Source organism: Taudactylus pleione, unplaced genomic scaffold (assembly GCF_031769625.1).
Source record: "Taudactylus pleione unplaced genomic scaffold, aTauple2 ptg001593l, whole genome shotgun sequence".
Taxonomy (NCBI): domain Eukaryota; kingdom Metazoa; phylum Chordata; class Amphibia; order Anura; family Myobatrachidae; genus Taudactylus; species Taudactylus pleione.
The window spans coordinates 264,760-287,503 of NW_028285990.1; the positions used below are offsets into that span (position 1 = coordinate 264,760).

Genomic DNA, 22,744 nt, shown 5'->3' on the forward strand with positions numbered 1-22,744 from the left:
CGTCTTTATGTTGGGCTGCGACGGCATTGCGATTGCAAACATTAGCATATTTGCGCAGCGGGTCTGCGTGCGTAATCGCAGCTTCGATCCGTAATGAATCAGGTCCTTTGTTAGGGAAAATTCTAGGGCAAACCTTACAAAGCAGGGTCCGTCCATGTACTGCATAGGACCGACGTAGGAACTAATGTGCCTTCAATGATTCTATTTGTAAAGTGCTCTAGTTATAGATAAGTTCGTGCACAGCATACACTGACTGCACATTTCCTGCATGTGCACATTTATTCTGCCTGACCAGTAAACTTTAGCCAGATGTGTAGAGTTAGACGTATAGGGAAAGAGAAATCTGCCCAGGTTGTTCTGTGCAGTGTTGTGATTGGAGCAGAGAGTTAAGGGTTAAAAGAGTTAGAGCAGTGTCTGTATCCTCTCACACCCACAGCTAGCTGCAGTTCCGGGAGGTGGGAAGAGCAGTCTGCCTTTACAAGAGTGTGTTTGTGCTGACCTGTCCGTCCTGCAGCCTCCACTCACACCCGTGTGCACCCTACAGCCTCAACTCAGTCTCACACCCGTGTGCACCCTACAGCCTCAACTCAGTCTCTCGCCCGTGTGCACCCTACAGCCTCAACTCAGTCTCACGCCCGTGTGCACCCTACAGCCTCCAACATGACAGACCAAGCTCCGTTTAACACCAATGTGATCACCATGACCCGATTTGTGATGGAGGAGGGTATCAAAGCCAAAGGCACTGGGGAGATGACCCAGCTCCTGAATTCCCTGTGCACTGCTATCAAAGCCATTTCCTCTGCTGTTCGCAAGGCTGGGCTGGCCAACCTGTGAGTACCACTGTACCTTTACCGAGGCATCTGCTGGGCACTAACATGCCGACACGTTTATTCATGTCACACCAGCATACTGTCAGATAGTCACATTTGTCTCTCTGTGCTCTATACAGCTGTATATACAGTATAACATCTGCAAAGTTTCAAAAGTGGAGTATTTCGCTATAGTGCCTGTATTATTGCAGGCTGTATGTACAGTATGTATGTATATACAGTATGTATGTGTATGCTGACAGCGTTACTCATCATGCAGGGGAAGTCACAATGTTTTTTATACGGGGGCATGTGATCATATGGGAGCTTTGATACCCAGAGACTTACATGAGTGTTACTGTGTAACCTCCTGTAGGTAGGACCTAACATACTGACTGGTAAAACTTCTCCCCTTGCCAATAAAAGTAAATTGTACCATTAATACTGAATTCATATTTCAGATTTACTTAATTAGAGGAATGCTCCTTATCTTTCTGGCCGGGGGGTCTGCACATCACAGGCCATAGGCTGCAGTCAGTGGCGTAACTATGGAGGGTGTAGTTGCTATGGGGGCCCGGCCGCTAGGGGTGCCCGAGTCCCAGCAAGCAATCTCAACTTTTTTACTACATTTTTTTGTAAGATAATTTCAATATAATTTTTATTATTTTAATAAAAGTTTATTTAAAGATCCGTTCGGGTCTCACCGGGAGTCCATGACCGAGGAGAGCGAGAGGCGCCCGCAAGATGCCAAAGACTCGCGAGATGATGATGTCATCATCACGCGAGTCCGGAAGCAGTGCAGGAAAAGCCGGCGTTGGACTCAAACAGACCAGGCTGACTCCTGCTGCTGATGACAGTGAGTACACCCCAGCCCTCCCCCCCCCCTCAGTGCCGACCCTACATTACTCTCCCCGCTCCTGACAGACAGACGGACACACTCCCGAGTCCTGCTGCTGATCCGAACAATACAGTCCCCTCCTCCCGCTGCCAGTGAGGTGCTACAGAGTGAGGCACGGGCGTCTTTAGAGAGGAGGGGGACCATGTGCATCCCCCGTCATGGGCCCCCTCCTCTCACTCCGGCGGCTGACGCGGTTGGCCGGGCCACCGCAGAATCAATAGACTCTGGGCACTACAGTGTACCCAGAGTCTATTGCGCCCGCCATTTTCCCGGCGATTTCCTCACAGCGCATGCGCATGGCACCCATTTTCCAGCTTTTGAGCAGCGCTGTGAGATCCGACGCGGGACTTCGAAAGGTAAGTTTTACATAATATGGGTGCAGGGTTTGCGGTGCGGGCCCCCCCTGGATACCGCACACCCTGCACCCACTATAGAGTGCTACAGGGTGAGGGCAGTCAGTGAGGTGCTACAGGGTGAGGGGCACTGTGGTGGATACCTGACTTGGGGAGGCCCCTTAGAAATTTTGTTATGAGGCCCGCAAAGTTCTAGTGACACCCCTGGCTGCAGTCTATGCAGCCCTCTCCTCCCTGCCATCCCGGTGATTGACAGCTGATGTCACCGGGATACGGGGCTTAAGTCCGGAGGCCTCTAGGGGCGGAGCCTAAACAAGGGGTGGAGCCTAAACAAGGGGCGTGGATTATGACCTGAGCTGCCAGCAGACAGGCTGGCCTATAGGGGGTGCATGAGTTGCAGCCCCTAGAAGCTAGATAGGGCTGCCATAATAGCAGGGGAGTGGCTTCCTATGGGAAGCCCTCTCTCTGCTATTGCAGTCTGGACTGTCAGTCCTAGGGGGAGAAAACTGGCTGCAGTAATGTACAGGCGTAATCCATCCTTTTTGGCCCAGCCGTCCAATCATCAAGTGACATCGTTCTGGGTGACTGGGTTTAAATTCATAGCAAATAAAATACAAGGGGATTGCATCTCTGCTTTGTCTGTGAGATATTACAAATAGTTTTTGGGAAGTTTTGGAATAGTCATTAGATGTCTGGTATTTCTAGAGCAGAGTTAGACAACCAGTGGCACTCCAGCTGCTATGGAACTATAGGTGACAGGGCATGCTTGGATGTGTAGTTCCATTGCAGCTGGAGTGACACAGGTTTGCTACCCCTGCTCTATAATACAGCAAAATACATAGTTAGGCTGCTGGAACTAATCTGATCTTCTAAAAGCATACAGTATGTGGTTAGCTTGGCACATGGTACATGCCATAAGGACGACGGCAGCTCTGTGCTCTCATATATAGAAGATTCAGCTCTTGCGGTCAATTCAATTAGGGAACAAAGTTGTAAGATGGGATAGTAAAAAGCTGCCATTGCTGTCCTTTCCAGGGGCGCTGAGAGGGGGGGTGGGGGAGCGGGTACTAATTACCTGGGCTTGCTGGTGGGGCCTGGCACTGCTAACCCTCCCTCATTCGTCACAGCAGCCCAGCACACGCTGCTGTGTGCTGGGCTGCACTGGGACACTGCTCGCAGCAGCCGGAGCAATCTACTATGCCTATGGGGGGAGCGATCACGTTGCTCGCGCCCCCCAATTGCTGTGCACTGGGCTGAGGGGCACACAGCGCCCCTCTCCCCAGCGCTGCATTGTTTTTTTTTAAGGGGGCGTGGCCACTCCTCCAGCGATTAGGCCACGCCCCGTCACTTGGGCCCGGCATGGCTGTCGGCGGCCCTGGTCCTTCCTACCACTTTCTATGATACGGTCTGAGTCTTATTAGCGCCATGAAGTGTATGGTGTTCACAAGCTGGTTATGGCCAATTCTATAGTGATTGGTACACTAACATTGTGTCTATATATCAGTATAGTACAAACATTGGGCCTGATTCAGGGTTGTACGGTTTTAGCAATCCTGCTGCGTCTTTGGACACAGCAGAAATGCTAAAATATGTTAACGCTGCAGGAGGCTCCGGTGCGGGGACAGCTGGTCCGAAAAGCAGCTGTCCCCGCGGTTAGTAGCGCAGCTGCAGAAGAAGCTGCGTTACTTACCTCTGCCCCATCGGGAAGTAGTGAGAAGGCGGCGGAGGGATCCGCTCTGAGACCTCTTCACAACCTCGGAACTCCTTTCCATAGAAATGAGCAGGGATCCGAGAACAAGCGTCATCTGAAGATGGCGCTTGTTCTCGCAAGCAAACTCCGAATACTTTCCGTTTTTGGAGTTTGCTGAACATCAGGGGGTCCATTTGGGACCCCTAATGATGAATAGCCCGGTAACCTAATTATGCATAAACTAGCGTGTCCGCATGGTTACGTGCCATTTATCGTATGATGAATAGGCCCCCTAGTCATGTCTGTATCATCAGAATTTATTTTCTTGCAAGTAACAAATCAAACAAGCAACAAACACAGACTACTCCCGATGATAACTAGCTGGGATACCCGGCATTGCCCGGCTGGAGGAATGGACTCTGGGGTCCATCTGCAGCCGACATGTTTTACACTGTCCTCGCCTATAACCCTTATTCCAATGATCCTGAAATGGACCCCACTGTTTGCTTAGAGTATATAGACACTGGTACCCCAACACTGAGGTATAAACATTATTAGTAAGGGACTGCCCCCATCCCATACTGTTGAAATAATTCTATATTCTCTCTGTTTTTTTTCCCCTACTACACATTAAAATCAAAAAACTTTATATGGACATTCATTTAATATATATATAAAACAGTATTTTAAGATGGATATAATCAGTGGCAGTTGCAGATTGGGGGTTGCAGCCTTTCCCAAAACTGCCAAGAGGGGTTCCATTTAAACAATGAAATTAAGCCTGCTCCAAATGCTGCTGCCGGGGAACGATCATTAAACTCCGGATCAGCTGGGTGTCTGTGTGATTGACAGGCGCGCCGGATTAGCCCGCCCCCAGACTCCTGCGTCAGCTACTGTAGCTCTCATTGGCTAGTTTCGGTTAAGGGCTGCAGCTCCCCACTCTGCAACAACCACTGAGAACTACTATGTGATTCTGCCAGGGGCTGGCTGGCAAATTTTGGACTGGGGGACAAGTATACATCATAGGCCGCGGCCAATCAGCGAAAGTGGTTTCAGATATAGAACTTAAGGGCTTATTTATCCTACCAGACACAGGAGGTACAGTACGCATGCATATACAGCGTGTGACTGCACGGTGATCTGGGAAAGGAACTGGGTCAGCTCTGCTTTCCCTGTGTGTATTTGTGTATATAAATAAAATGTGTGTGTGGGTATACTGTACGTTCCAACAGCTCACCGCTATTTGACTCTTCTTCAATCGACCCGATCACCTCTGGTTCTCAGATTCTTCAGATACACAGGAAGTAATCGCAGCTCATAATTACGTGGGTCCCTTATGCTGGGCATACACTGTCAGACAGACAGACAACGTATCTGGCAGCCTGCAGATGTCACAGGCATACATTGTGGGATGTCACAGTGTATTGGCCCCGATATCTGTGCTCCTCCCTTGCAGAGGAGACAATTCTCTGTACCCCATAGAGGGATAATGTCTGTCAGTTGGCCACAGTTGGACTGCCCGGTGCAGCTGACAGGTAACGGCATCGTACAGGCATGCTGGATGATCCGACTTGCCCAACCGATCGATATTTTAGCACTATATATATCCGCTCACCCCTAATATATATATATATAAATATATATATATATATATATATATATATATACACGCATACATGATATATACATACATACATGATGAATGCCTCCAATATTTACATTGAACTCACTATAAGTTCCATTTAAGTTCCACTATAAGTTCCAGTTAATTGTCACTACAAACAATTTTTCATGATAAGGCCCAAAACAATAGCTTAATAGTTTAGTTGGGATGGGTACGGAATAGCGGCGGTCTGAATCCTAAAGCCGGGGGTTAGAATGCCGACACTTGTCGGTCAGTATTCTAACCCTCCCCCTCTCCTAACCCTTCCCTCTCGGTGCCTGACCCTCCCCCGCTAGTGCCTATCCCTCCCACCAACCCCAGTACTTACTTTTTGGGATGCTGGTGCTGGTATTCTCAGCGCTGGCATCCCCTGCGCCGGGATATTGAAGTATCCCGCTACGTTGTATAATTATTATGGGACTGCCACAATAATAGGCTAGTATGTATATGTGGAGAGGATGTTTCATTTGTCAGTTGCAGCCACATGAGAAACGCCACCTTCAGCTCCTAATGTCACCACATTTCCTGTACTGTACATAGGATGTTGTAACATAAAGCAATAGCATAAAATAGCGTATTCTGCGTATGTGTAATAAGCTTTGGTAAACACTGTTGTACACCACAAAATGCAGCAACAATAGCCGTGTATTTGTTATGCTGTGTCACTGACAGGAACTATGGACAATAGGATTGGGGGGAGATATCCATGATATGTAAGTAATTAAACTAAATGAATTGCTGCAAATGTCGGGCCTGATTCATTACCGATCGCAAATGCGGCCAATTGTTGCGTTCCGTGTATGCATCGCAGTGCGCAAAGGTCCCACTGCGTCGCAGACACTACGTAAACCCATCGCAGAGTGATTGACAGGAAGTGACCGCTTGTTGGGGGTGGTGAAGGGAGGGGGTCAGCGAAACGCAGGCGTCAGATAATGATCAAGAACCTCACATCATAAACACAATTAAATTGCATTTTTTAATACATATAGAGCCCTATATACGTCTTGGTTATAAAGAGATTATTAATTGCTGCATTCCATAAAAATGGATAAGGTAAAATCACTCATATAGTCAATAAGTATAAAACAGCGAAAAAAAATATATAAAAATATAGCCCCTGCAGACCCCATGGTGGCTTGAGGGCACGGAGGCTTGCGGGGCACGGTGGCTTGCAGGCCGCATTGAATCTGCCGAAAACGGCTCCAAAAATGGCCGCTGCCTAGGAGGAGAAAGATGCTAGAGGTCCTACAGGACCTCTAGTGTCTGTTAGGCCAGCGCATAGCACATAGCTTTCCCGGAAGTGCCGGGAACGCTGGCGCTACCGGGAGAAGATACAGAAAGCTGCATCTTCTCCCGTGAAACCTCTGGCAATGAGCGTAAAACCCCTGGCAACGAGCATGAAACCCCTGGCAACGAGCATGAAACCCCTGGCAATGAGTGTGAAACCCCTGGCAACGAGCATGAAACCCAGAGCATGAGACCCCTGGCAAAGAGCATGAGACCGCTGGCAATGAGCATGAGACACCTAGCATGAAATTCCTGGCAACGAGCATGAAACCCCTAGTTATGAGCATAAAAACCCTGACAACGAGCAGGTAATTAGAAGCCTTACTGTGGGGCATAAAATGGTGTCAGGGGAAAATATGTAAGTGGCACTTTGGTAATAGGCATTACAGTGTGTGGCATAATGACAAGCGAGTGCTTGAATAAGCACAAGCAAGTTTAAACCCCAAGGTAGGGTGGGGTTGCACACCATCACACAGGAAAAAATAGGGTGAAGTCTTATTTTAAGGAATAGCCTATAGGATTAGTTAGGGGCGGGTTTAGGGCGGGGTGGCAGACATTTTGTGGATTAAATAGGATCTGCCTCTTTTGGTCCCGAGGGATTTTGCCTGAAACCCGGAAGCACTTTTGGCTTGTGCTGTTCGTGCAGTTTTTTACCTTGGGCCAAGTCACACATCAAACACCCTCCCCCGAAAACACACTTAGTTAATTTAGTTGGTTAGGGTTATTATTAGTTAGAGAATTAAGGCCCTGATTCAGAGCCGGACGCTCTGACCAGAGCGCTCGCTCTGAATCAGGGCCCACCTCCATTAATATGGAGCGTCCTCCTGGACGCTCGTATAGCTGTGGGTCACCACCCACAGCATATACGAGCCTGCAAAAAGATGGTCGCGATGGTCTTGACCACAGCGACCATCGGAACTGCGAGTGAAAGCCTGCGGTTGGGATTCCCAACCGCAAGGCCAGGAGTGATTTTGGCTCTATCAGAGCCAAAATCACTCCCACTGACATCACTAGTGATGTCAGTGGGGCCGGCTTCAGACGGTAGGCGTTCCCTTGGGAATGCCTCCGTCTGGCAGGCACGCCCACCAAAGGGGGCGTGCTGTCAGTCACCATCGACAGCACGCCCCCTTTGATGAGACACTCCGAGCGAAGGAAAGTCCTTCGCTCGCCGGGTCTCGCGCATGCGCACGACGGAGCTCCCTCCGTCGTGCGCAGTGGGGAACATCGACCCACTTGCGAGCGTACTGCCGCTCGCGAGTGGTTCTGAATGACCCCCTAAAATAGTTCAGTCTTTACCTATGTGTGCCTTGTTCATTGCAGGAGGGACTCTTGACTCAAGACCGATATGGATAGTGGGACATTCCTTTGTGTAATGGGGCGTCTAGATCTCCGGCTGCCAGGGATAGCAATTTGTTTTCAGCTCTTGGTTTGATTCGATGGCTGGGGCGCAGAGGCATGAAATGGAGTGAATTGTTGCCAGTTTTGGAGGAGAATGCGCGATCATCTGGTAGTCCGGTGGTTTTGGTGATGCATTTGGGATTCAATGATCTGTGGGCTTCATTCAGAGCCGCTCATAGGCGGCGCTCGTTCGTTCTGACCGATGTTCGCACATCTGCGCATGCGTACGGATTGTAATACGCATGCGCGAACCAGTCAGTGCGGCCGAAAATCGTTAGTTCGCTATATAGCGAATGCCTGCTATTTTGAGTGACAGGAGGAGGCGTATGTGGGTGGTAACAGGGGAAGGTGCTTGAAAACGGGGAGTGGAGATCAGAACGCAGGCGTGCTTAAAGGTCAAAACGGGTGTTTTATGGGTGTGCATAATTAAGACAGCAGCGTCATTGACCGCGTCACCTGGTTGTTTTATAGTCAGAACTGCTCGCAATATAGTGGTAGGAAAAACCAACCACAAGAATAGCGAGCAGTTCATACGCTGTTCGATGTACTCAATTAATCTAATAAATAGCGGACATGACGTATGATGCGAGCGGCCAGGGGCGTATTTTTCAAAATTACAACCGCAAGTTTTGTTCGCTCGTTCAGACTTAGAGGCGTGAACAGACCGCAATGAGCGAACGGTTCATTTGAATAGCCACCCCTTTTTCCAGAACGAACGACCGCAAATAGCGACCGGCTCTGAATCAGGGCCTGTGTCTTCTCTAGAGCTGCGACATGAAATGGTGACGGATTTAGAGATAGTCATGGAGCAGTGGCCTTCGTGTGTTTTAGTATGGTCAAACATACCAAGGAGGTCATGGCGCGGCGATATGCCGGGAGTGGTCATGGACAAAGCCAGGCGTAAGGTGAATGCCCTTTTAAGCAAGAAGGTTTTGGAGTTCGGGGGTCTCGTGGTGCATCATCCCTCTATACGTTGGCAAGACCTGCATCTCTTTAGGCCTGATGGAGTGCACCTCACTGAGGAGGGAATGGTTTTGTTTTTGGTAGATTTATTCAATATGTTAGATCAGGTAGTTTAGGGTATGGGCTTCGGTCGGTCGCCGGTCTGTGGCGGGAAAGAACGGCAGTCCAGTGGGTATTGCGCGGCCGTATTTGAGGTGCACTCTCCATACCAATATATTAATTTAGTCTGAGCTTCCCTACTGGGGGGCAGGGGCACTGGCTGACTGGCCGGCTCCATTATAGTGTATTGGTGGGAGAGTTGAAGCCTGAAATGGTTGATCTATTTAATGGCATTTCTCATTGTGTCGTAGCGTTATTTTAGTTGAGTTCATAGGTCGTTCTTTACTTATTTAGTTAAGTGTGAGGGTAGTGCAACCCCACATCTGCCAATAGGGAGTTTATGTATAATGGGCATTATGGTGTGTGGAATAATGTATAATGGGCATTATGGTGTGTGGAATAATGTAAGTCACTATACCAGGGACGTCTGACTAGTGCACTGCCTTATGGAGGAGCAAGGACAAAATCCAGGTACAGGGAAGGGGCGCAATATTACTGCCTTGCCCCGGGTGACAGATACAGTATCCTAGTTTCGGCCCTGTCCTGATGAATACATCTCAGCTGGGAATGATTGCGCATACATGGAGATAGGCTATATTGATTGCTTGGGCTTATAGGGGGAGTGTTTTGGATGACTTCTTGCACACACTTTTCACTACATCACGCTGTAACTGTAGCATGTCAGTGGTGTATGGTGGTGACCGTGACATGATCTGTAAGAGGTCCAATATGAAGGACTAATGGCTGTCTGCTGCACTGGTCTTGGACAGTCCAAAAAGGGACCGAAGTCGACAACAAGATTGCCATAAGTATACCTGTATTCACAGGACTGTTACAGCAAGATTGCCACAAGTATACCTGTATTCACAGGACTGTTACAAATACATCTGTTGTTGCCGATGATTGATGATGGAGCATTGCCATGTTTTCTGAACACATGATGACATATCAGAATGTTAATGGAGCAATTGCCATGTTTTCTGAAAGAATGAATTTATTGTGAATACACGTTTTAAGCTTATATGTTGCTGCAGAAGATACGTTGAGCAATGCCAGGTTTTCTGGACGTGTGAGCAACATAGTGTTAATGGTGTAACTGAAGATATGAGAAGCAGTGCCATGTTTTCCACATTTGTGAACAGCATAGTGTTAATTACTGAGTGGTGATGAAGAAATAAATGGAACTTCTTGCATTAATGAATATTGAAGCTGTGCCCCCTGTTTTGTGGACATATATATTGTATATGTATTTTGTTTCTCATAATGACTGCTTTATTTCAGCTATGGAATTGCTGGAACCACTAATGTAACAGGGGACCAGGTGAAGAAGTTGGATATCCTTTCGAATGACTTGGTTATTAACCTGCTGAAATCCTCATTCAGTAGTTGTATCCTGGTATCAGAGGAAGACCCACATGCTCTTATTGTGGAACCTGAGAAAAGGGTTTGTATTAAATCTAATGGAGTTTGTATAACTTATTGTTTTATAAACCCTCAGCACACACAGAACCCCACAGAAGCTCATTTACCTGCATACTTGTAATCTAAATCAGGGCCCCCAGCAGCCGAATTTGCAGCCAGCAATTCATCATACACTGGTCCTTAGGAAGCATCACTCGGGCACAGGAATGGAATGTCCCCTTAGTATGATACTGTAGATAATATAGGACGGCAATACAGACTGTCGCTAACCATCTGCCCCCTCTACTATACGTCATTTAGGACTGGCGATGAGGAACGGGACTGAAGCTCCTGTCAGTCTTCATCTTCCATAAGACTTTCACTGAGACACAACACAGCAAAGACTAATATACAGAAAGGGCCTTTGTCAGAGTTTTGCAGATGTAACCTGTGATTTCTCACACTGTGCACGTGTCCGAGCCAATCTTATGTACACAAAGGCCCCATGGGACCCTGGGTAAGATGCCAGCTTTCCCTCCCAGTGGAACCATCCGCACCCCTATTTATTTACCCTCTACATGCCACTAACATTTTCTCCATTTTCCTCCTTAATAATGCAGCTGGCTGCTCTGGGGGACACCCATGCTGGAGGTAAGGAAGAGGAAACAAATTCCATCGGCCCTTGCTGCTCGGGATAAGCCATGTACAAGGGATTTTCTGTGCTCTACTGGGCGCACTCCCCACCCCTGATGTGCATGTGCCTACTGAGCGCACTCCCCATCCCTGCTGTGCATGTGCCTACTGAGCACACTCCCCACCCCTGATGTGCATGTGCCTACTGAGCGCACTCCCCACCCCTGATGTGCATGTGCCTACTGAGCGCACTCCCCACCCCTGATGTGCATGTGCCTGCTGAGCGCACTCCCCACCCCTGATGTGCATGTGCCTGCTGAGCGCACTCCCCACCCCTGATGTGCATGTGCCTGCTGAGCGCACTCCCCACCCCTGATGTGCATGTGCCTGCTGAGCGCACTCCCCACCCCTGATGTGCATGTGCCTACTGAGCGCACTCCCCACCCCTGATGTGCATGTGCCTACTGAGCGCACTCCCCACCCCTGATGTGCATGTGCCTACTAAGCACACTCCCCACCCCTGATGTGCATGTGCCTACTGAGCACACTCCCCACCCCTGATGTGCATGTGCCTACTGAGCACACTCCCCACCCCTGATGTGCATGTGCCTACTGGGCGCACTCCCCACCCCTGCTGTGCATGTGCCTACTGAGCACACTCCCCACCCCTGATGTGCATGTGCCTGCTGAGCACACTCCCCACCCCTGATGTGCATGTGCCTGCTGAGCACACTCCCCACCCCTGATGTGCATGTGCCTGCTGAGCACACTCCCCACCCCTGATGTGCATGTGCCTGCTGAGCACACTCAACCAGCCTTTATTGTGCATGTATGCCAAGCACACTTGTCCCCCTCTCATGCATTTACCTACTGGGCATGTAGTCATTCCACTACTGGCCATGGTTACCCCCACTGTGTATATATGTAATAAAAAAATTTATCCCTCACCCCCCATTTGTGTCTACTGCCCATTGTGCTTGTGCCAAGGGCCAGCGCTAGGTTTCTCAGTGCCGTCCTGTGCTGCCGCCCCTTATGTCCCCTGGCTCCCTCCCCATGACTATACCATCAGCAGGGTGGATTTTTCCTGAGCCAGGCGGTAGTGAGCACCTCTCAAATAATGTTCAGACTGGGGGCAGGGCTGCGCCCTTCAGGGTATGTTGCTCTGGTTGACGGCCCTTCTAGCGGGACGTAGTTATTATACATACGTACGGGATGCCGGCTGTTGAAATTCCGGCATCGGAATCTCGACCTGGAGCAGAACACTGGTGCCGGAATCACAACGCCAGGTCAGATGCGAACGCTGGAATCTCCACAGCCGGCAAGGTGTTAGCTGCGGGGGGGAGGGGGAAGAGTTCGGTTTAGGCGCCACGGAGGGGGGGGTGGCTTATGGTTAGGCTATGGGAGAAGGGGTGGTCAGGGTTAGGCTACGGGAGGGGAGGTTAGGGTTAGGCACTAAAGGGGGAGGGTTTGGTTTAGGCACTAACAGGGAGGGTTAGGGAGCGGGGGGGATTGGTAGGATGCAGGAACAGAGGGTTAGGGGGAGAAGGGTTATACTTACGGAGCCCCTGTCGGGAAACTGAGCATTGGGATGCTGCTGTCGGTCTTATGACAGCCGACATCCCGACTCCCGGAATTTCATACCCAACCTATTGCTTGCACGTGCCTTGAGCTGCCACTGCTTGTGCCTACTGGGCAGTTACTCACCCTCCATGTGTGTATCACAGACATTTGATGCTCCTCACAGATGTGTCCATTTTGCATACACCCCTACTGGGCACACTCACCCTCTAAGCATGTGTGTGTGGTGAAATGTGGCCCAAAATGTTTACATTGTTTCAAACAGTTGCCATAGTACATGCTACATTACCATAACTAACATGCACAATGCTGGCCTATGTAGATATTGCATTGCAACGCAGGAGAAATGATAGAACTTATGTTGTACTGCGCAATGCTTTAAAAGAGAAATATAAAAGTAACGCCTTTAATTGATAATGAGAAATATTTACACTGCCCATTTTGTACACTTCGGTCTATTTGTCTCCCAGTTCTAAAGCTGGCAATGGAATTGTTTTCACATTAATCAGTAACCCGTATACTGTATTGTTTGTGGTGAAGCACACAATGAAATTGTAACGTCAGCTCTGGGCAATGAAAATACTGCTCATTGTGCCACCCTATTGCTTGCAGTATAGAATTGAGCCACAGTTATGTAAAAAGGCAAAAAAAATTATAAAAAAGTTAAAAATAAGCACAAATACTGATTGCTTTAGATATATATGATTATAATTTGATTTGTAAGGTACCTTATGCTGTGCTCTGCCAGACATTGGGGAAAACTGAGTATATGTAGAGCTAAAAAATAGGGACATACAAGGTAGATAAAACAAATGCAGGAGATGGCGCTGCTGCTGAGCTTACAATCTAGTGACTAAAGCAGTGAGCTAATATAAGGGAAGATTCTGAGGGCTACCAGTGTACAGCTAGGGTAAGCTCTAATACACAAGTGGTTTTCAGAGATTATTTAAAGATTTGATAACTGAAAGAATCTGTTCAAGTGTAGTCGGTAATTTCAAAAGTGGGTGGCAGCATGGGAGACATCTTGTAGGTAGAAGAGAGACTGATGTTTACAAAGGGGCGATGGATGTGGTGTTGGGCGCTTTTGTAAATCATACCCCTTTCACACTGCTGCAATAATCCAGGTTATTGCTGGGGTCTTCCAGTGGCTCAGTGGAAAAGAGTTCCTGTAAAATAACTTGGGTCAAGTGACCTGGGAAACCACGGTAGTTACCAGGGTTGGACCCGGAATGGACCTTGGTAATAGTGCAGTGTAAATGGCGCGATCCAGGTCATGCCTAAAATGAGCTGATTGGTGGCTGTGGAGCAGTCACCTCCCACTTTTTATGACCTCACAAGTTTATCAGGTCAGTGTGAACGGGGCTGACCCAGGAATAACCCGGATCGAAGGTGCAGTGTAAATGAGGTCTGACCTGGGTTGGAACCTTGTCCAAAAACCCAGGTCAGACCCAGGTTTTTGGTGGAAAATGGGTATCACTGACTAATGTTGTTTTGGTAGTAATATTATTTTTGGGAGAAACAGATACATTGATAAAAATGCAAAAACCTTTGAGGTTTCTTTCACTGTGAATCACGTCATCAAGCCCCCAGACCATCTACTTCTGGGAGACTGGCTTATTATTTTGGGAGTATGCTAGAGCTCCCCAAAAGTCTCCATACATTCCCAAAGAGTATGCAAGTAATATACACACATAACACTGACATAAGAAAGATATTATAGGGTGTATTTATCACATCCCATATATTTTTTATGTTGTTATAATGTGATAATGACACTACCGATGTAATATCGAAAAGGAAATAGCTACCACAGCCATCGGCCAGCACCCATACAAAGAGTAGCTCATAGGTTACTATGGGCCAGATTGCGTTAACTGCCGTGGGCATGTTCCGGAATTCTTTGCATTGTAGCGCTTGGTAAATCTGTTTAGAAGCCTCCATAGAAACCTATCTGCTATCTGCAGCAGTCCCTCCTTGGTACGTCTTAGGGAAACTGTGAATTTGCAGAAATTCCCTGAAAACCGAAGTTTTGAAAGGGGACGGGGGGGGTCCTGGCAATATATGTCTAATACCATAAATTTGCCACCATCATTCCATAATTTTAAAAAGTGCAAAAAAATACAGATTACAACGTAAAGCGCCCCAACCCCCTCACCCAGCTACACCATCAGATAATGCTAAATTGTACCCCTGGCCACACAGCCTCGCGTATTATCAGACACGATTATGCAAAAATAGGAGCCGCTGACATTCACACAGTGGAGGAGCAATTGTTATTTGCTATAACACATTATTTGTATAGATCTCATGAAAGTGCAGAGGATAAAAAACAAGAATAGAAAAAAACACTGTATACTGTGAGTGATATTTAAGCCATATAATAACATTAATTAGATTTTTTTTTTAGGGTAAATACATTGTGTGCTTTGACCCACTGGATGGCTCCTCAAATATAGACTGCCTGGCATCCATTGGCACAATCTTTGCAATATACAAAAAGGTAAGGCTAAGTACAGGACCATTGCTCAGGGTGCTGAAGATAGTCACTGATTTTATTTATTTACCTATTATAACTCTTTTATCACTACTTTACAAACCATTGGGATGCTTTGTGAGCTCTGTGATTGGTCGGGTCCTCATGTGATCCTGCTCTGTGATTGGTCCGGTCCTCATGTGACCCTGCTCTGTGAGAAGTCTTTTTTTTTTTTTTTATGATTCTCTCCACTTCCTGTGGTCTCTTTGGTTACGTTGCATCATGCCTTCATCTGTTTAGTTTCCCTGATAACCTCACTGGTTACAACCCGTATTGTCTTAATAGCTAATGACTTCCAATATTCGTTTTAGTATTTTAAAAAAAATACCAGTTGGGAGCTGATTGGCTGGAGCACCGTGATCATATGCAGCGAGTTTTCTCACTCGCTTTGAGTGACAACTCATTAATAAATGAGACCTTAGGGCCTGATTCAGTAAGGATCGCTATTGCGATTGCAATAGCGATTACGCACGCAGTCTCACTGCGAAGACATGCAAAACATAAGGACGCCCACATCCCCTTACTCACATCCAAAATACTTACCGCAATACCACAAAATAGCAAAACCATCGGTAACATCGAGTACCATCGCAGGCTCTGACCATACTCAGGTATTGCTAACCTCATCGCACGCAGTGAAAAGTCCAAGCTTCGTATAGCATCCCAATGACTAATTTATGCAGGCCCTTGTAACAGCGTTCAAATGCAATGGCACGTCTGCGTTTAGCCGACCACCCCTCGTCACCGCCCCAAAACGGTACTTCCTGTCAATCACTCTGCAATTGGTCTGCTTAGTCCCTCCCATCACAGGGGAGTCTTCACGCGCTGCGATGCATATGCACGTGCAGAACACAACAATCGTCCGTAGTTGCGATCGGTACTGAATCAGACCCTTACTTTGCTAATACATAGCTTCACTGGAAAGGTCTATGTTGTGCGCTGCTCTATCATGTTTTCTGGACATTAAATAAAAACTGTCCTATGTTTCAGACCTCTGACAGCGAGCCCTGTGAGAAGGATGCCTTGCAGCCAGGACGGAATATCATTGCAGCGGGCTATGCCTTGTATGGCAGTGCTACGATGCTGGTCCTGGCCACTGAATGCGGTGTGAATTGCTTCATGCTAGACCCTGTAAGTTCTGCTTTTTCCTCTTACAGAACAGAGCTGCAGTATTGTTTACAAGGATGTCTCATTCTTCAGATGTAATTACACGTTTGTTCCCTTTTCTAGGCTATTGGAGAATTTATCTTAGTCAATACAAATGTAAAAATTAAACCACGAGGCAACATCTACAGTCTTAATGAAGGCTATGCCAAATACTTTGATCCAGCAGTTACAGAGTATCTCCAGAAAAAGAAGTTCCCGGAAGTAAGTGCATCGTTACCAACATGTTATAATCCAGTAACTTTCTGTGATCTGTAGTTGCGGAGTAGTTAAATATTTATCTTCAATAAATATTATATTACAAAATATTCAATGACAAAGCAGAGGAACAGGCACTGAGATGTAGGACAACTGTGCTGTAGAGTCAGGGCCAGATAGCCGGTCCGGATGCAAACTCTGGCCGAGCAGCTCCGCCTCCCGGCATCTGCTCAGCCAGGGGATACTGAAAGACTGGGGTGTGCAGCAAGGCCACATCCCCCGTGACTCAGGACACGCCCCCGTGATGTGTGACCATGCCAATGCAGGGGGACTGCCAGGGCTGCTTAGCAGCCCCACTCTGGGTCTGATTCAGAGCCGGACGCTATTTGCGGACGGTCGTTCTGATAAAGGGGGTGGCTATTTAAATGAACCGTTCGCTCTTTGCGGTCTGTTGCCGCCTCTATGTCTGAACGAGCGAACAAAACATGCGGTTGTTTTTTTTGAAAAATACGCCCCCTGGCCGCTCGCACCATACATCATGTCCGCTACTTAATAGATTAATCGAGTACATCGAACAGCGTATGAACTGCTCGCTATTCTTGTGGTTGGTTTTTCCTACCGCAATCTTGCGAGCAGTTCTGATTATAAAATAACCAAGTGACGTGGTCAATGACGCTGCTGTTTTAATTATGCACACCCTTAAAACGCCCGTTTTGACCTTTAAGCACGCCTGCGTTCTGATCTCCACTCCCCGTTTTCAAGCACCTTCCCCTGTTACCACCCACACACTCAAAATAGCAGGCATTCGCTATTTAGCGAGCACACGATTTTCGGCCGCACTGACTGGTCCGCGCATGCGTATTACAATCCGTACGCATGCGCAGATGTGCGAACATCGCTCGGAACGAGCGAACGGCCGCTTACGAGCGGCTCTGAATGAGGCCCCCTGTCCCTGTGTCCTTTTGATCAATATTGAGAAATAGGGAGGTTTCTAGGGACTTGGTTGTACAATAGAGGAACTGTACTATCAGTATACCTTCTTATCGCTGGTTATGCAATACCTGGCAACATGTCATCTTCCCATTGTGCAAAAACCTGCAAGCAATGGTACAATCAAAAATACATTAAACAATACTAGGAGATGGTCTTTATGTGCCAAGAAATACATATTAGCATATTGCTTATTCATAGCCGTCCTGCAAGGTGTATATGTCCTAACATGCCTTTTACTGCACTGTACATTGCTGGTATTATCTAAGGAAGTCAAAAAGATACTTGTCATTTTTTGTGCTAGAACCATAGTTTTAAATACGTCTGTATCTCTCTAAATGCATTACAATATGTTGAATGCCGATTTTGATGCTATCCTGAAAGCCACACGATAATATGCATTTATATAATTAAGACAATTATTATTACACAATGCAGGAGCCTGTCTAGGTGACTTATTTGCGAAGTAGCAGCTTTCGTAAGACGCTACTTACCAGTGGGTTGGAAGTGAAAATTTTAAACAGCACCCACAGTCAGTGCAAACCACGCCGAGCCACTGAATGCGGGTGCAGTTTTACATTTTCACTTCCAACCCACCGGGAAGAAGAGGCTTACATAAGCCGCTGCTTCGTACATAGAGCCCTAGGTGTTCCAACTACCACAACAACGGTTATATCACCTGTGTATTACAGGATGGCAGCTCACCGTATGGAGGAAGGTATGTTGGATCAATGGTGGCTGATGTGCATCGAACACTGGTATACGGAGGAATCTTCCTGTACCCTGCAAACTCAAAGAGCCCAAAGGGAAAGGTAAAAGTGATCCTTTGCTGCCACTCCTGTATATAAAATGAGGCCTGATATCTATAGACACCCCTTATTTGTTCTTTAAGAGTAGCACAACCCATAATTTGTCCCTTAAGAGTAGCACAACCCCTTATTTGTCCCTTTAGAGTAGCACAACCCATTATTTGTCCCTTAATAGTAGCACAACCCCGTATTTGTCCCTTAAGAGTAGCACAACCCCGTATTTGTCCCTTAAGAGTAGCACAACCCATTATTTGTTCCTTAAGAGTAGCACAACCCATTATTTGTCCCTTTAGAGAAGCACAACCCATTATTTGTTCCTTAAGAGTAGCACAACCCCGTATTTGTCCCTTAAGAGTAGCACAACCCATTATTTGTTCCTTAAGCGTAGCACATTACAGGAAATGCTCTTGATATTAAAGTAGCATGTGGTACATCCTGCAGGCTGAACGCAGAGTCAGGCCACGTGCAGCAATCCAGTCCATTGTTCAGACTGTAGCTTGGATGTCTTTGATCCATTGCAACTGACCTGCACCTCCACCATGATAATAGTGATAAACTGCATAGAGAGAGTGAGGAGAGCTCCAGTCACCCTGCTTGAGATTCAGACTAATGGATCCAATTAGAGCTGACGGGATGACCTGAGTAGAAGCAGTAGCCCTCTCAGGTGTTCCGCCCCTAGATGGTCTCCCAGCCCGGTCCGGGCCTCCCACCCATGCACAGATACAGGATGGACAAGAAGTCATACTGGAGGCAACATCTGAGAATAGAGGCCACTCCAATTATCTGAGGAGTATATACATTGGAGATGGTGTTTGAGATTAGGAATTGAGCCCATTATCTGAGCGTGGATCCAGAGTGGTGGGGGCCGTGATATGATCTAAGGGATAGAAAAGTGAGGCCAGAGCAATTATCCAAGGACAGGTGCCAGGTCTATAAACTGGGAAGGAACTCTGATCTCAACGCACCCCAAGATCTTAAGGACATCCGTGCTTGTGCTTAGATGGGTAACGCCATCTTCAGGTGGCGTTACCTAATAGAAGCCTATGGGCTTCTTATCGGAACGCTCCAGACTGGAAGGGATCCAATCGGATCCCTCCCATCACCCCCCACAGCATGCACAGAAGAACCCCAGAGTGACTTCTGGCTAGCCGCCTATGCATTTACCGTGCATCCAGAACGTATTCACAGCGCTTCACTTTTTCCACATTTTGTTATGTTACAGCCTTATTCCAAAATGGTTTTGTTCTCAAAATTCTACACACAATACCCCATAATGACAACGTGTAAAAAGTATTTTTGAGATTTTTTCAAATTTAATTAAAAAAAAAAAAACCTAAGAAACCACATGTACATAAGTATTCACAGCCTTTGCTCAATACTTTGTTGATGCACCATTGGCAGCAATTACAGCCTCAAGTCTTTTTGAATATGATGCCACAAGCTTGGCACACCTATCTTTGGGCCATTTCCCCATTCCTCTTTGCAGCACCTCTCAAGCTCCATGAGGTTGGATGGGAAGCGTCGGTGCACAGCCATTTTCAGATCTCTCCAGAGATATTCAATCGGATTCAAGTCTGGGCTCTGGCTGGGCGACTCAAGGACATTCACAGAGTTGTCCTGAAGCCACTCCTTTGATATCTTGGCTGTGTGCTTAGGGTCGTTGTCCTGCTGATGAACCTTCGCCCCAGTCTGAGGTCAAGAGCGCTCTGGAGCAGGTCTTCATCCAGGATGTCTCTCTACATTGCTGCATTCATCTTTCCCTCTATCCTGACTGGTTCCCCAGTTCCTGCCGCTGAAAAACATCCCCACAGCATGATGCTGCCACCACCATGCTGCACTGTAGGGATGGTATTGGCCTGGTGATGAGCGGCGCCTGGTTTCCTCCAAACATAACGCCTGGCATTCACGCCAAAGAGTTCAATCTTTGTCTCATCAGACCAGAGAATTTTGTTTTTCATGGACTGAGAGTCCTTCAGGTGCATTTTAGTAGGTGGGCTGCCATGTGCTTCTTTACTAAGGAGTGGCTTCAGTCTGGCCCCTCTACCATACAGGCCTGATTGGTGGATTGCTGCAGAGGTGGTTGTCCTTCTGGAGGGTTCTCCTCTCTCCACAGAGGAATGCTGTAGCTCTGACAGAGTGACCATCAGGTTCTTGGCCACCTCCCTGACTATGGCCCTTCTCCCACGATCGCTCAATTTAGACAGCGGGCCAACTCTAGGAAGAGTCCTGGTGGTTTCGAACTTCTTCCATTTACGGATGATGGACGCCACTGTGCTCATTGGGACCTTCAAAGCAGCAGATATTTTTCTGTACCCTTCCCCAGATTTGTGCCTCGAGACAATCCTGTCTCGGGAGGTCTACAGATAATTCCTTGGACTTCATGCTTGGTTTGTGCTCTGACATGCACTGTCAAGTGTGGGACCTTATATAGACAGGTGTATGCCTTTCAAAATCATGTCCAGTCCACTGGTGGACTCCAATTAAGCTGTAGAAACATCTCAAGGATGATCAGTGGAAACTGGATGTACATGAGCTAAATTTTGAGCTTCATAGCAAAGGCTGTGAATGCTTATGTACATGTGATTTCTTAGTTGTTTTTTTTAAATTAAATTTGCAAATACTCAATTTTTTACACGTTGTCATTATGGGGTATTGTGTGTAGAATTTTGAGGACAAAAATTAATTTATTCCATTTTAGAATAAGGCTGTAACATAACATAACAAAATGTGGAAAAAGTGAATCGATGTGAATACTTTCCGGATGCACTGTATTGATTGTAGCAGTAACACTCGTTACCATCCGTAGAACCTAGGATAACACACAAATTATATGTTTTCTATGTAGTTCTGTCGGCTACATCTTTTTTTTTCTCTTGCTTATAGCTGAGGCTGTTGTACGAGTGCAATCCCATGGCATACATTATTGAGAAAGCTGGAGGGCTAGCTACAAACGGATTGGAGAACGTGCTGGATATAGTTCCAGAAAGCATTCACCAGAGGATGCCCATAGCCCTGGGCTCTTCAGAAGACGTGCAAGAATACATTGAGATTTTCAAGAAACATGCCAAGAAATAACAGCTGCTGGTGGCAATTCTGGCAAAGGAGTCTCAACACGTTACACAACGGTGATCTGTCAGTCACTCAGGGCAACAACTTTCTTACTTTTATAGACAATGTCAGGTCTGGTTAAGAAACATGAATAAATATTTTTTATTAATCCCGGTTTTGATTCTTGCAGCGCATCACATCAGTGTTTTAAACAGATATGAAATACGGGATAAAATAGAATAAGAGAAATTGTTTTCGCACAAAAGAAAAAACAGCCAATCTAAACTGTTTCCCTTGTGATTAGTACAATTCCAGGCTCTCTCTTTACCTTAGGAAGATCACACCACATTGTGTTACAAAGAATGATAGCGTTATCATGGTTCACATTGAAGACAGCCCACAGTTTCTGTGCTATGGGGTTCCCCATCATTCATGGAGAAGCTATAAATGGATTATTATCAGGTATAGCAGTCATTTAGGGACCACTCACTGCTCTACACAACCAATTGCCTGAAGCCAGTTACAATATAGCAGCGTGCTTAGCGCCTGATTCGGAGATGGACGGAGTTGCAGAGCTGCACACAAGTGGCTGTGCAAATCCGTCCATCTATAATGCAGATTGATGTGACTGAAGGAAATAGACCTCTCCTTGCTGCATCTGCGATCCCAGCACTGCGACCGAGGTCGCAGCCTGAGATCGCCATCACATCAGTCACGATGGTTGCTCCTTTGGCCAGATTTGCGGTAGCTGAAGCTTACTTGCAGCCTGGCCGGGTCCCTGCGGCTGCGAGGCCAGGAAATCTGCATCCACCAAAGCAGACCCGGACCTTGTTCCTCCCGGAAAATGGAGGTGACGCCCCCGTTTCCCGAAACGGTGGCCTGTCATGTCCTCACTCCACCCCCCAAACGGCTAGGGGGCGGGGGGTCTGCGTAGACCACTCACCATCAGGTTAGTGTACTTCTCTGAACCAGGCCCTTAGTCAGTATTACCCATTTTATTCTCATAACTTTCCAATTAGCAATATGCACAGGGATACTGTATATTTAGGCTTTTGAACTGGAAAAAATTCCATACTCATTTCATGCCTCCTGCAGCAATGGAAGTAAATACCTAAGAGCAATATTATTTTTTAATATATTAGCATAGCCAGGACCGTCTGGGGGCACTATTTAAGCCTGGGTCCACTGCATAAGGGACCAGTCTGGGGGCACTGCATAAGGGCAAAGCTA

At 47.1% G+C, this 22,744-nt stretch overlaps 1 protein-coding gene across 1 annotated transcript; it reads left to right on the top strand.

The window, feature by feature from the left end:
• The first annotated feature begins 439 nt into the window (after positions 1–439).
• LOC148442251 (fructose-1,6-bisphosphatase 1-like) lies at positions 440–21,683 on the top strand. The gene is made up of 7 exons (XM_088464117.1): positions 440–830; positions 10,442–10,604; positions 15,180–15,272; positions 16,296–16,436; positions 16,536–16,673; positions 18,350–18,469; positions 21,350–21,683. Exons 1-7 carry the CDS (start codon positions 661–663, stop codon positions 21,539–21,541), a joined length of 1,017 nt encoding a protein of 338 aa, XP_088320243.1. The 5' UTR covers positions 440–660; the 3' UTR covers positions 21,542–21,683.
• Positions 21,684–22,744: the final 1,061 nt, after the last annotated feature.

Coding starts and splice junctions, on each gene's coding strand:
- LOC148442251 (XM_088464117.1), top strand. CDS start 661: ATGACAGACCAAGCTCCGTTTAACACCAATGTGATCACCATGACCCGA. Junction 831..10,441: donor AAGGCTGGGCTGGCCAACCT/GTGAGTACCACT, acceptor GCTTTATTTCAG/CTATGGAATTGCTGGAACCA. Junction 16,674..18,349: donor AGAAAAAGAAGTTCCCGGAA/GTAAGTGCATCG, acceptor TGTGTATTACAG/GATGGCAGCTCACCGTATGG.